The sequence below is a fragment of the Nelumbo nucifera genome, chromosome 5, assembly GCF_055504915.1.
Source record: "Nelumbo nucifera cultivar China Antique chromosome 5, China Antique-T2T, whole genome shotgun sequence".
In the NCBI taxonomy this organism is placed as follows: domain Eukaryota; kingdom Viridiplantae; phylum Streptophyta; class Magnoliopsida; order Proteales; family Nelumbonaceae; genus Nelumbo; species Nelumbo nucifera.
Window position 1 is genome coordinate 8,446,233 of NC_142653.1, and position 12,713 is coordinate 8,458,945.

The window sequence follows — 12,713 nt, forward strand, 5'->3', positions numbered from 1 at the left end:
TAACACAGATGACTATGAGGGAGGTCGGAGACGAGATAACAAATTGAAAACAATAATAAGTTAGGTAAAGGTACAAAACGGAGAAGCGGGGGAGTGACACCTAGCGGCGCATGGGAGGATTTTTATCATTATAATTTGTTATTATGCGCCTTTTCACGAGAAAGGGCGGGCGACTACACTGCGTTCAGTTACCCAGAGTGGTGAATTCATTCTGGTGCTGACGCGGATTTATTTTGTGCCTTTTTTTTTTTGCTGTTTTTTCGCCATATATGATATATGCGTCCCTCTGCCATCTGTCACAGAGAGCTGAGAGAGAGAGAGAGATGCCCAGAATCAGATGGTGGAGTACTGTAAATCTACTCACTTTTGAGTGTGCAGTTGATGAAAGCAGCAAATTAAAGCTCTTTTTATTTCCATTATAAAGACAGTAACTGAGAGGAGGAGAGTTGAAGGTGAAAAGAAGACGACGACGACAGCCCCAAGTCCAAGTGAGTGTCCTTTTTAACTGTTGTCTCGCATTCGCATGATCATGAATGGAGAACGAAAAGGAAAATCTTTCTTGTATCCCCTCTTCTCGCTTCCACTTCCCATGTATGATGCATGTAAAGCTCAAGGCTTCAACCCTCCAAAACATAACTGTGGCACGAGGGGGAGTTCTAGCTATAATCATAATCAGCCAAAACTACTACATTGGAAAAGCTCATGTCTAGTATCGATTGTCTCAACAATATAAATAATACAGTCAAAAAGATCAGTCAAACAAACGTGATTTGGCTTAATATATTTTGGTTTGATGGCCAAAAATGAATTTTAGCACCGCAAATTCTATTTATTTTATATTTAGTAATATATTACATTTTATAATATAATTATATTTTATTCTTACCTATACCTTGTCTATATTCTATAAACTATGTTGCTCGATTAGGCTGTGTTTGGTTCTCAGAGAATAAGTGAGAAAGGAAAAGCTATGGAAAAGCTGTTAAGATTTAAGAATTTCATAAAATGCCTCGTCGACTTTTTGCAAGGAAGATTTTTCCGCATCCATTTCTTTGTCCAATAACAGTAATACACGATTAGGGGGATGTTTGGTTTGACAAAGAATAAAAAACATTCTTACATTCACATTGTCCAAAACCCCTTAGGCTCAGTTTGGAAGGAGTACAGTACAAATGAAAATTTGTAGAGTGCATATACATACAAAATACAAGGTTTTACGCTCTACAAATTTGCATTTGTGCTCCTTCCAAACTGAGCCTTAATTTGTTGGAGTAAAAGAGTAAAAGACCATCTCAACCAGAATAGTTGTTACATAAAATTCTCCTAAATGGATGAATCGTCTATGAGCAAAAAAAAAAAAAAAAAGACAAAAGTTAGGTTCATATCCAGTCTGTCCTTCTCGAGACCTGGATTGCGGGGACCATCATCTAGAAATGTCCCTTTAGACATACATGGGTTTTTTATAATTTAGGTGCAATACATAAAACAAAAATGCAGCAAAATTGAGTGTTTCATATATCGAAGTATGAGGAAGTAGGGGATTAGTTGCAATATATTAGACCTAGAAAAGCTGTCTTAGAAAACAAAGACTGCTTGGGTCTTTTCTTCTTAGGGTCCTCACTCTTTTGGAAGTGCCTCCCACATCAAATAGCAAACAGCATCCCAAGATATGGATCGTCCTTCTTCCTAGCTTTTCATGTTAGTCCAAACAACATTAATTTATATATATATATATATATATATAATAGGGAAAAAGAAACAGTTACCAGAAATCCTTTTTATTTATTTCAAACATACATCCTCTGAAAATGAGAAAGTGGAGGTAAAACAAAGTGCAAATATTTGACCCACGCACTAATGTGCAAGTCTGATCATCTAATGGTTTGTGATGTTGTCTACATTAAGAGGAGGAAGATATTTAAACCTCATCATGCAGACCAGAGATGTTCTGAGGCTACGCTTGAACAATACAGATCATCGAAAAAAAAAAAAAAAAGAATGGTCCAGATGAACGCATGCTGGTCCATGCACAGAAGGTAACAATGTGCACTTAACAAGTCTGTAACTTTCAGATCTTCTTTGGGCTTAAAAAAAAAAAAAGCCCATTTGGTCCCTTCAATGAAAAAAGAGAAATGATGGTGCAATGTGCATAGTGATTGGATACAAACTACAAAGAGTGAGGGACCATGACTTTTCTGTCAGATATTGTCTTTCAAAATCAAAACCAGCTGTGGTCCCTTCTTTATCCATCCAATAGCTCAACTTACTTTACTAGAAACCCTTCCCAATTTGCAGTATAGTATATATATATATACATATATAAGAAAGCCACTCATGGTGCATATGCATTCCAACTCACACAAGGCAAAGAAGATTGCTAAATGTGTAGTAGTACTATTTACAGTAAGGGAGACGGGGTGGTCTCAAGAAAATGCGGCTACCATGATTAACATATAATAATATATAATAGAGAGATTAATCCCTAATTAAGCCTAGTCTGCTATTCGGAGGGTTTGATCAATGATGTTGATATATGTCGCAGACGTGCAGTGCAGTTTCTACGGGGACATGTGTTTTGGTCGATTGAGATATGGGAATAAGCTTGATTAGTAAAAGGTAAATTGGATTAATGATGACTCCCTGCTTAAACGGGCAGAAGTGGTTTTCAAAAGGTCTGTGATGATGATGTATTATCGCGTGGTGGTACTTGGGTACAATACAAAGTTACAAACGGCGTGATGATATTCATTTCTAGGCACATGAACCTGGAGATGCGGCATCCACTGCGACCACGTGCCACAAAGTTTATATAAGATAATAGAATAATTAGTTTAGAGCAGTGGAAGAAACTTGAAACATGAAAGTTGAAAGCAATTAAGCTAACGTAAATTTCTCGTTAGTTTCACACTTTACAATTTATAAAGAGAGCGAGGAGGATTGGAAATGATAAAGTTGAAATCAGGGTAGTTGAATGGATAATGCAGCACACACTGTCATTGTCATGGGTATACTTGAAAGCAAAAACCGTGTGAACAGGCTCTTAAGACCCCATGATACTAAATTAAGTTGCTGTGTGGAAAGCAGGACAGTCATGAAGTAAGCCATCTGTTTCATCTGCAGAATTTAATAGTGCGAGTATGACTTGTTTTATTGTACAAACCAGAAGGCCATCTCGGATCTAGTAAACAAAGAAACTGGAGGGGGGGGGGGGGGTAATTTGTATTTTGCAACCCAACATCTGGCAAAACCAAAAAAGAAGAAATTGTAAGCCAACATGAACACCACCTAAATAGTTTCAGAATCTTGAAGTGCCATAGGAGCAGAAACCCGGGAGAAACATGTGAAGTTCTCAGTTGGGTCGCAAGATATAAGGACCCAAAACATGCCTTGTGAGGGAAGGCAAATAGCCTAGGGCACCTGTCGTAGCCCACCTAGTATCCAACACTATTGGCCATCTATTTCTGGTCTATTGTTCTTTAGTTTGATTAGTTTTTATAGAAGTTAGATCATTGATTGTTTAGGGTTGTTAGCAATACAAAAGAATTAAAATGTATAAGATCCAGATAGGTATGTCTTGGATTCGGAGTGACTTTGGACTTGGAGTTGAGAATGGCTAGCCTCTTTATTGGAAACCATTGCAATTGAATGTTTGATTTGACGAGTAAGAATGTGCTGGTTAATTCTTGTGGAAGCCTGCTCCTGTTCTATTTTCTTTCTGAATATATTTCTCAATATTTCATATCTATCAATCGCATATTAGGTAGCTCATCCCCCCAACCCAAGTGCAGGATGGATTCGATCCCAAATCTCCGCTACAACCAGCAGAACTTACCAACCAACCGGTTGGCACCTTGCAGTTGCATATTTTACTGTTATTGCTTTCTGTAGTATCCTCAAATAGTTCAGATTATAGCTGTCAAAAATGTTGCTTTCAATACCACATCTATTAAGCATGCTGAAACAGAATTTCCATTTCCCCGATGCATGAACAAGTTTAAAAGAGTGTAAACACAGATTGCATGCATACCCTCTTCTTAGAAAGGCTGAAGGTGCTACCAGGGAAAATAAACTTTGCATTCACGTCTCCTTGCTAAAGAAGCATGAGTAAAACTAACTGAACCATGCAACTAGAACCTCTTAATGCTCACAAAGCAACAGCATGTATCTGCACCCTAAAGAACTACCCTAGAGTTGAATGAAGCAGCAGAAGTCATATTTTTTTGCAAGTTGAACCAGCATGCGCCTACACCACCCATGTACAAAAAAAAAAAGCTAATTCACTGACGATTTTTGAACTTCCAAAGTTAATCTCTGCAAAGTTGGACTTCACTTGAGGAAATGAGGATTGATCAGCCCTGCGATCTCAAGAAACCCAACACGCTCTCTCCCTCCAAATATGGTCTTCAGCTTTTCATCACACATTATGATCTTCTTGTTTTCAGGATCCTAAAAATAAAAACGCACATGAGAAAACGAAAAATGAAAAATTGCAATTGAGTTTTGTGGTAAACTCAAGGCATTTAGAATCTAGCAACAGAAAACTACAGCAGCAATTGAATATCATTCAGAATCTCGCATATCCTATGAGGCATAAATCAAGTTCAGTGAAGAAAACAGTGATACCAGAGGGGGGATTACAGATAGATTAGTGTGTCTAAGAAGTCCCCAATAATAATAAGTATCAAACATTTACTAGAAAATGCTACAGCATAGATCCCACAGTCAGCACTTCAAATTTGAATGTAAAATTCTTGTCCAACACTTCATCCATGCTGCTCCTTGTCTCTAGAGTATGGATAATGTAAGAGTAAAGGCCAAAAGTCTAAGGTGCCGTTTGGCAAGTCTTTTTTGACAGATCTTCTAGAAGATCTGAGAGCCAAAAGATGTAGTGGGCTTTTACATAAAAATCTTGGCAGCCCAGAGACTGTTTGGTTGGAGGTGCATCTTTCCACGCATCTTTCTGTGCGAAGACAAGACAAAAAAAGACAAAAAGAAGCTCCATTTCTAGCTTCCCAAAATAAGCTCGAATCAAGCTTCTCGTGTCTTTTTGGGGTGCAATCTTTCGGTGGCTAGATCTTCCCCCAACCAAACAGGAAAAGACGAAAACATGGGCTACTGGGTTGGCTTCTACACAGCCAACAGCCCGCAAAGACGCGCCAACGGGGCCTTCAATATCTATCTATCTATCAACAACTGAAACCCAGTGCTAGTGGCTGACCAATGATACTAATTGTGTTCAATACTCCAAAATCAGTAAATAATGCCACAGAAACAGAAAGATGCCCTAAAGTTATTGAGCAACTATGACTATGAGCAGGCATTGACAACAATAAAAGACAACCAACATATTTCACATCCCAACAATGAAGCTAGAGCACAAGGAAAAATGAAAATAATCAGCTACAGAGTGGAGTGGAAGACTTTGAAAATGAATCAAGCCCAAGTCCAACTTGTGTTATCTTCTGTCATTATGCTCTAGTTTGCCTTTTTTTTTAATGTGTCATAAAGATTTTGTATCATACCCTGTTTCTTTCTTGCTTCAGCTCTGTACGGGTCTTGATGGGCCTTGGAGTATTCAAGTTAGCTTCTTTAAATTTCTCTTTTCTCATTAAAAACCTACTGGTTTCTTTGGTTTCATGTGAGCCCAAGAACAACTGTTAATTTCACAATTAGCATCATTCAACAGTACACAAAGCAGATAGACAAAACAAATTCTGTTAGGTCCGTTTGATTTATGGGAAGGGAAGGGGAAATATGGAATATTCTGGAATATTCCTCCCTTCCCAATGTTTGGTTTGTGGGATGTCATGGGATGGGATGGGATGGGAAAAAGGTAGGATTATAGACCCCAATTCTTGGGATGTGGAGTCCCACCATCTTGGCAGGAAACAAGTGGGAATGTAGGGGGAAAAACTTATTTAACAGAAAAAAAACCCTCCTTGTAGTATTTCTAAGAGTTAATACTAGATCCATGACACATAAATAAATTATTATTAATTTAATAACATATTAATAAAATAATTTATTAAAACAATTAATAAATAATCAATAAATAACTTAATAACTAATTATCTTCCAGAATAAAATATTAAAATTATTAATTAAGCCATAATTATTAATAAAAAATAAAATAATAATTAATTAATTAATATCCTAAGCTAGTACCCAATGGTAACCCATGTCACAAACAGTCAAGAGGGGGAATGGAACAGGTTTGATGGCATGACCTAGTTCTGTTGCACAAGGAAAAGTAAAACAGCCCAGTGGGGAATGCCACCACCACAGTGACACTTCATGTCTCTCCAGGGGCAAACAAAGCATTCCTCAATATGTTGTCAAGCCCAGTGTTGCATAACAAGCAGTAAGGTGTCTGCTAGTGCTCAGCTTAGAAATCATGGCATGTTTAAATATATAAATGTTAAATTACATAAATAATTTATCCATATTATAAAGAAAAGAAAATTTAAGAAAAACAGAAGGTTGACACTTACTAAACATGTGCTTTTCCCATGACACATCCTCTTAAGAATGTTTACTCTGAACATTTTTCCTAGATACAGCATGAAGCATCATAACTTCATAAGCATGCTATAAGAAATGCCAAGAGCTAGTAGCTAGACTAGACCCATATCAATATATAGGGGTGGCCACGAGCCAAACTGTTCACGACCCTAATATATAGGCTCGTTTAATAAAGTTGGTTGAAAGGACTATGCAAAGCAATTGAACCTATCAGTCTAAAGTTGGTTGAAAGCTTTTTTTTCTGATAAATAAAAGGGGCATTCTATAACATGAATGTTTTTGTTTTCACTTATTTTTGGAATCGTCACATCAGCAAAAAAACAAAAACAAGTTCTTGAACTCTGTTTTTGTTTTCAAAGGGAATACAAGTTGGTTTTGTTTCAAAAAACAATACATACTTTTGGAACCAACAAAATATTGGTTTTTAAAACAAAAACAAATTTTCTAGTATAGAAATTATATGATTTATGGAACATGATATTGAATAATCAAATGAAAACATGATTTTGAAATCAGATTCAAGAACATGTTTTTGGTTTCAGTTTTGAAAACAAAATACACATACACAACCAAGAAAATGTTTCTTATGTTTTTGTTTTAAGAAACAATTTGCTTTCAAACAAAATGGTTTTGATTTGTTTTTGGAACCAGCAACAAGAAAAATAATTCATGTATGACTGTTTTTGGTTGAAAGCTTGTTTCTCATAAACATTGTATGGTTCACTATAATGGAGATTCAAAACCAAAGACAACTTCATGGTTTCCTATGTATCCAGGAGCCCATTGTTCCAACAATTTCATGATTAAAATCAATGTTTTAAAATGCAGTGTGATGCAAGACCTTCCACTACCTGCAGAAATGAGGTATAGTTCAGAACACAAGAGGCATAAGCCTCCTTGAGAAGATACCATCTTGTTTTTCTTGTTTCAGTTTGTATGAAATATGTCGTATTAAAAAGAAAGGAGATACATAACGCTAGCTGAAAGGGGGTCCTGTCAAAGTGGAGGTGGGCGAACCGGAACGGTATCAATGCCTCTGGCATGCACCTTGAGGCGTTTTGGGGACACCTCCAGCCATATGCCTCCCAAGCTTTTTTTTAAAACATTGATTTTTTTTATATTTTTTTAAGCATTGATTAAAACAAGGGATGAGGTGGTCCAGGTATGATTAAGAATTAATCAACAAATAGATTAAATTTATTTGGTGATCATAATTGTCATGATATGATAAAATAAAGAAAGTTTAGATTTGGCTCACTGCACTCCCAGCTTAGTCTGGTGTTTGCTCAACCAAAACAAAAAAAGATGCATTTATACTCCAAAGTACAAACCCTCCGTAGTTGAATCTCACAAAGCACAAGCCTTAAACACCTTTTACAGCATTGTTATAGGATACAAGGATGGGCATCTTATAGAATGTTAAAAAGCACAAAACATAGGACCATGGAACCAGACACCAAGTCAAGAGTTACACCTCTAAAGTGCTTAACATAACTTTTGAAATTTTGAATATGTGATATATCATAGTGACATACCAAGGTCTAGCATTTCAAATGTGCAAGCAAATAAAAACCAGTGCAAACGAAAGTATGTTGTCCTTCTACCCTGTATGGAGACGAGAAACCCAGCAAACATGAAACCACATCCAGCTATGGTAACATCTCGGACTCAAAAACCATCTAAAATATTTAAAAAGAAGCAATAAGCCAAAAACTTAAAAAAATGGAAGAGGGGGACCACTAGGATACTAACACCAATGAGCATGTACAACCTTATCCAAAGAAAACATATGAAGAGATCCTCTTCGGATGCATTCTCGATGTTGAACTAGTGGGTGTATTAAACACAAGCACATGGAAGACATGGCAGAAATCAAATAAAATGGATTCGTACTCTTGTCATTGCTACGGAGAGGGGAAGTAAAAAATGGACCTGAAGATTGTGCTGTTTGATGTAAGCCCAAATCTGCTTGAGGGCTTGGGTACGAGGGATCTCCTGAACGCCGAGAAGTGCTTGCATTGCAGGAGAGATGGGTTTGGGCTTGGTGATGCCCCTGGGCTCACGTTTACCGGTTGTTGCAGGCTTGGACGAAGCAGCGCTGGTTACGAAGCGAACCACGCGCAAATTAGCAGGAGAAGGAGCAAAGCGGAGGGTTGACGAAGACTTGGCCTCCATCGACTGCCCTGCCAAGAAGCTGGACCAGCAACAACCCAAGGACATGGCCATTTTCTGTCTTTCCTTTTGCTATAGACACAAAAACAGATGAAGAACTGCCTACCTCTCTCTCTCTCTCTCTCAAGTTTGAAAAGAAAGAAGAAGAGATTTTCTGGTCTTAAAGAGGGCGGATAAAGGAGAGAGAAATGGAAAGCTCTGTTTGTAAAAACACAAAATCCCGCCACTGAGATATCCCTTTTTAACTTCTGGGCTACGAGAGACGAGAGGAGAAGGTAGTGAGAAAAGATATAGAGGCAGAAACGTGAGTTCGGATGAACTCCCAACTGAGCGCGTAACATTAGCGCCCCACAAAACGCGCCGTACAGGCGCCCCACATGTCTCAGCGCGCATTGTCATTTGTCAACATCTCCGTACTTGTTATTGGGAGATGATCCCAATATACGGTTGGGATGTGCTGTTGAGCGCCCATGCGATTTCCCAAAAGGCGCGGATTGGAGGGTGTTTTATCAACGGGCGTTTATCGAAAACCGTCACCGCATCAGGGCCATATAGGTGTTAACGTTTATTATGCATGAACGCTAAGAGGCTGTTTGGCATCGTTGCCGTTTCCTAGAGCAACGGTGCCACATCAGCACCACATCAGAAAAAACGGTGCTTCAGAAATGGTTATTTGTTTGAAACCGTTTTTTTATAAAAACGGTGCCCCAAGCTATATCTCGAAAATTGGGAAACCATGGCTTGGAACAATGTCAAATTTGGCATTTCCTAGAGTTGTAGCTTATTGCCACCAATAGGGCAATGATATGGCATTGGATAATGAGTATCAGTGCTGAAAAGTTTCCTGGAGTAATGGTACCAAACAGAAAATGATGCTTGTTCCAGGAAACATCCTACCAGGCAGCAACGATTTTAAACAAAAATAAATGCACTATTTTCTGAGAAAATGGTGTTCCAAGCCACACATCAGCAACACTGTATATTCAGAAAACAGTGTTATAACTGTAGCATCAATGCCAAACATATACTAAAAGCCATAAATGGTGAAACCACAGTTTTGTTTCATCATTTATCAAATAAATACTAAAAGTCATAAACACTTGGATTTTTATGTAGTAGGTATTTGGGGAAAAGTCAAATTCTTATTTCCTTTATTTTTTCAACATTTCTTAAAACAAAATGCTTATGTAACACATTTTTATGGGGTGTTAATGTGAGGTGGAAAGTAAAAAAAAGGTTTGAAGTAATGTCCTAGCAAACAAGAAAAGCAAAAAACTTTTAAAGTGAAGTGGTACAAATAAACATTAAAAGCAATAAGTGGCCCATCTATAAATAACCACAACTAAACATATACTTAGTCCTTACGAAATATATGTTTGGTTCCGTTGGCATTTATCCATGAGTGTTTATTGCTTTTATTGTTTGATTAAGCATAACTTTAAACATTTTCACTTTACAAACCCAAATTAGCACCTCATAAAGTATGCAACATAAGCATTTCATTTCAAGAAATGCATGGGCGTTGAGGGAAGCAAGAATTTTATGTTTCCCAAAATGCTTCATGCACATAAATCTAAGTGTTTATGCTTTTTAGTGTTTATTTGATAAACATTAAAACCAAACAACGGTTTCATTCTCAATTACAAATGCCCATGTTGCCTTGATGTGGAAGCAATTTTTCAATAAATGCCAACTAAATAAAAAAATTCCAGGAATTTTATTTATACATTCTCATGCCCTTTTTTATATCTTTTGAAGGGCTACACAATGGGGGTAGCCCATAAACCCCCAACCCAAGTGCATATGGGATTTGATCCCAAGTTTCCGCTACAACCAATAGGAGATCTTACTAATCAATTGGTAAGCATCTTGCATTCTAACAACCTTTTTCAGTTGTGTCTTGAGAATATCCTCATATTTGTACCTTTTTATTTATGGAGACTTGTTCCCAATACACGACTAAAAAAGGGTTGTGAGAATGGTTTGAGCACAACTTTGTAAGCACCAAATCCAATTTCATTTTCCCCATATACAGAGGGAATGGGTTGTAGGGATCCGCGACCATTAAAACACTCCCAACATTGTCCCAACTTGCCACTACTCAACCCTATCCTACCATGAATTAGGAACACACATCTCCCTGTGAACAACAACACAAAGCATGGGAGCCAAAGTGAGGTTGGTGTGAGGAGCAGATCCGGACTTCGGTATTCACACTACATGATAGGTCCCATTCTCAAGGTGGGTCACTTCTCAGCCTCACGTTGAGATGTTTGGACACAAATCTGATACCAGTATTCCCAAAAGGACCAAAAGTCGAGTCCTATTCCAACCTTGCTTTGGAGCCCTCTATATATGATCCTAGTGGCGTCTAAAGTTTCATAAATTTTTGGGAATGGTCACATAGCCTCTTAAAATGAATGAAAGAATGTGGTTATATGGTTTTTTATTAAAAAAACAAACAAATAGAGATGTAAAAAGCCCCCGCCTGTAGCTCACACAAAGTGCGAGCCATCTTGGGTAGTGTCACCCTCCACCAAGGATAATTTGGGGGGTCGGCCTAGCACAGCCCATGGCCTAAGCCCATTTGGGGCCTTGGCTGGGCGGGTTGCAGGCCATGCAGTGGGCCTGGGCCATACCAAGCTGGGCCACAAAGCCTTGGGCGTGGACCGAACCTGGCCATACTGGTTTTTTTGTTTGTGTTGATATTTTTTTATTTTTTTATTTCTTTGCTAAAATATTTAACTTTTCTTTGGGAAGTATTTGGAAAAATAAGAAATCTAACAAAGAAAAGGAAAAAAATACTTAACCAAATAAGAAATCAGAGACAAAGACTCAAAGTGAATAACAAATTAGAAAAAAATAAAAATTTTATTTCATTTAAATTTGAATGATACAAAGCGTAAGATGGTTGGATAAATGAATTACGAAAATTGGAAATTCGAATAAATTAATAAAATGAAGATACAATATAATTACCAATTGAAAATAAAAAATTATGTTGTTAAAAAATAAAATTAAAACAAAACTTACAATAATCTGAAAAAATGCTATACTACTATTGAGTATACAAAAAAAAAATCGACTTTATCATTTTCTCCTATTGTTCTTGACTTTGATCATTGTAGGAATTGAAAAAGGTGGAAGATAGGGTTATTTATAAGAACTAGTAAGCATGCACGTGACAATTCTAGATGATGATAATGATAATAATAATGTATCCACAAATTTTTATGAATATGTATTTTTTATTTTGTTTTTTAATTATTAAACGAATGCAAATTGCAAAATCGAAATCTAATTACATAAACACCTCATCCAAATATGTGATAATTGGATCAATTTGTGAAGTTTCAATTATCATTGATAGGCCTACCTTCTTCGCTAGATTCTTCTTTTTCTAATATTTTATCTTTTTGGTGTATCTTTTTTTGTTCATTTATAAAAAAAATGAAAGATTTAAATAGAGGGGAATGATGTGAATAGTAATAGTTCAATTTACAATTTAAACGTCACAATTAAATAGGGACTAAATCCAAAAATGAGTATTTTAGTCAAAAGAAAGTTCTACAATCTTATTCATATTTTTTATAGTAGTATAAATATAGAATTATAGATGTGTTCAATTTGGTTCGGATGGTTGAATTTCTTAGCCACCACTTGGACAAAAAATGTTTTTTTAGTCAATTTTAAAATATATGGGTTTATGCTATTAAAAATATTGACATATATCTAATTAGTAACATTTATTAGTAAAAAATAAGTTAAATATATGATTAATAAGAAAGAATGGGAATTAATAAGCGAGGGGGGATTAAATGAGGTGGCAAGTAATAATTGAAGTTACATTTTCAACCATTCCCATTAAAGATGGACTAAATACACAATTATGGACATTTTAGTAGCCATAAAAGTTGACATTAAAGTTGTAATAAAATAACTTTTATACCCTTTCTCAAACAAAGAAATAGAGGGTAATTTTAGTCCAAAAAACTTTCACATTGCATTCCCACTTTTAT

At 36.5% G+C, this 12,713-nt stretch overlaps 1 protein-coding gene across 1 annotated transcript; it reads right to left on the reverse strand.

Moving 5' to 3' along the window:
* Window positions 1-3,946: 3,946 nt before the first annotated feature.
* LOC104607719 (SWIB/MDM2 domain superfamily protein) lies at window positions 3,947-8,958 on the reverse strand. The gene is made up of 2 exons (XM_010273421.3): window positions 8,455-8,958; window positions 3,947-4,446 (listed from the first exon to the last, which is right to left on the reverse strand). The coding sequence occupies exons 1-2, from the start codon at window positions 8,746-8,748 to the stop codon at window positions 4,327-4,329; spliced, it is 414 nt and encodes a 137-aa protein (XP_010271723.1). The 5' UTR covers window positions 8,749-8,958; the 3' UTR covers window positions 3,947-4,326.
* Between the last annotated feature and the right edge of the window lie 3,755 nt (window positions 8,959-12,713).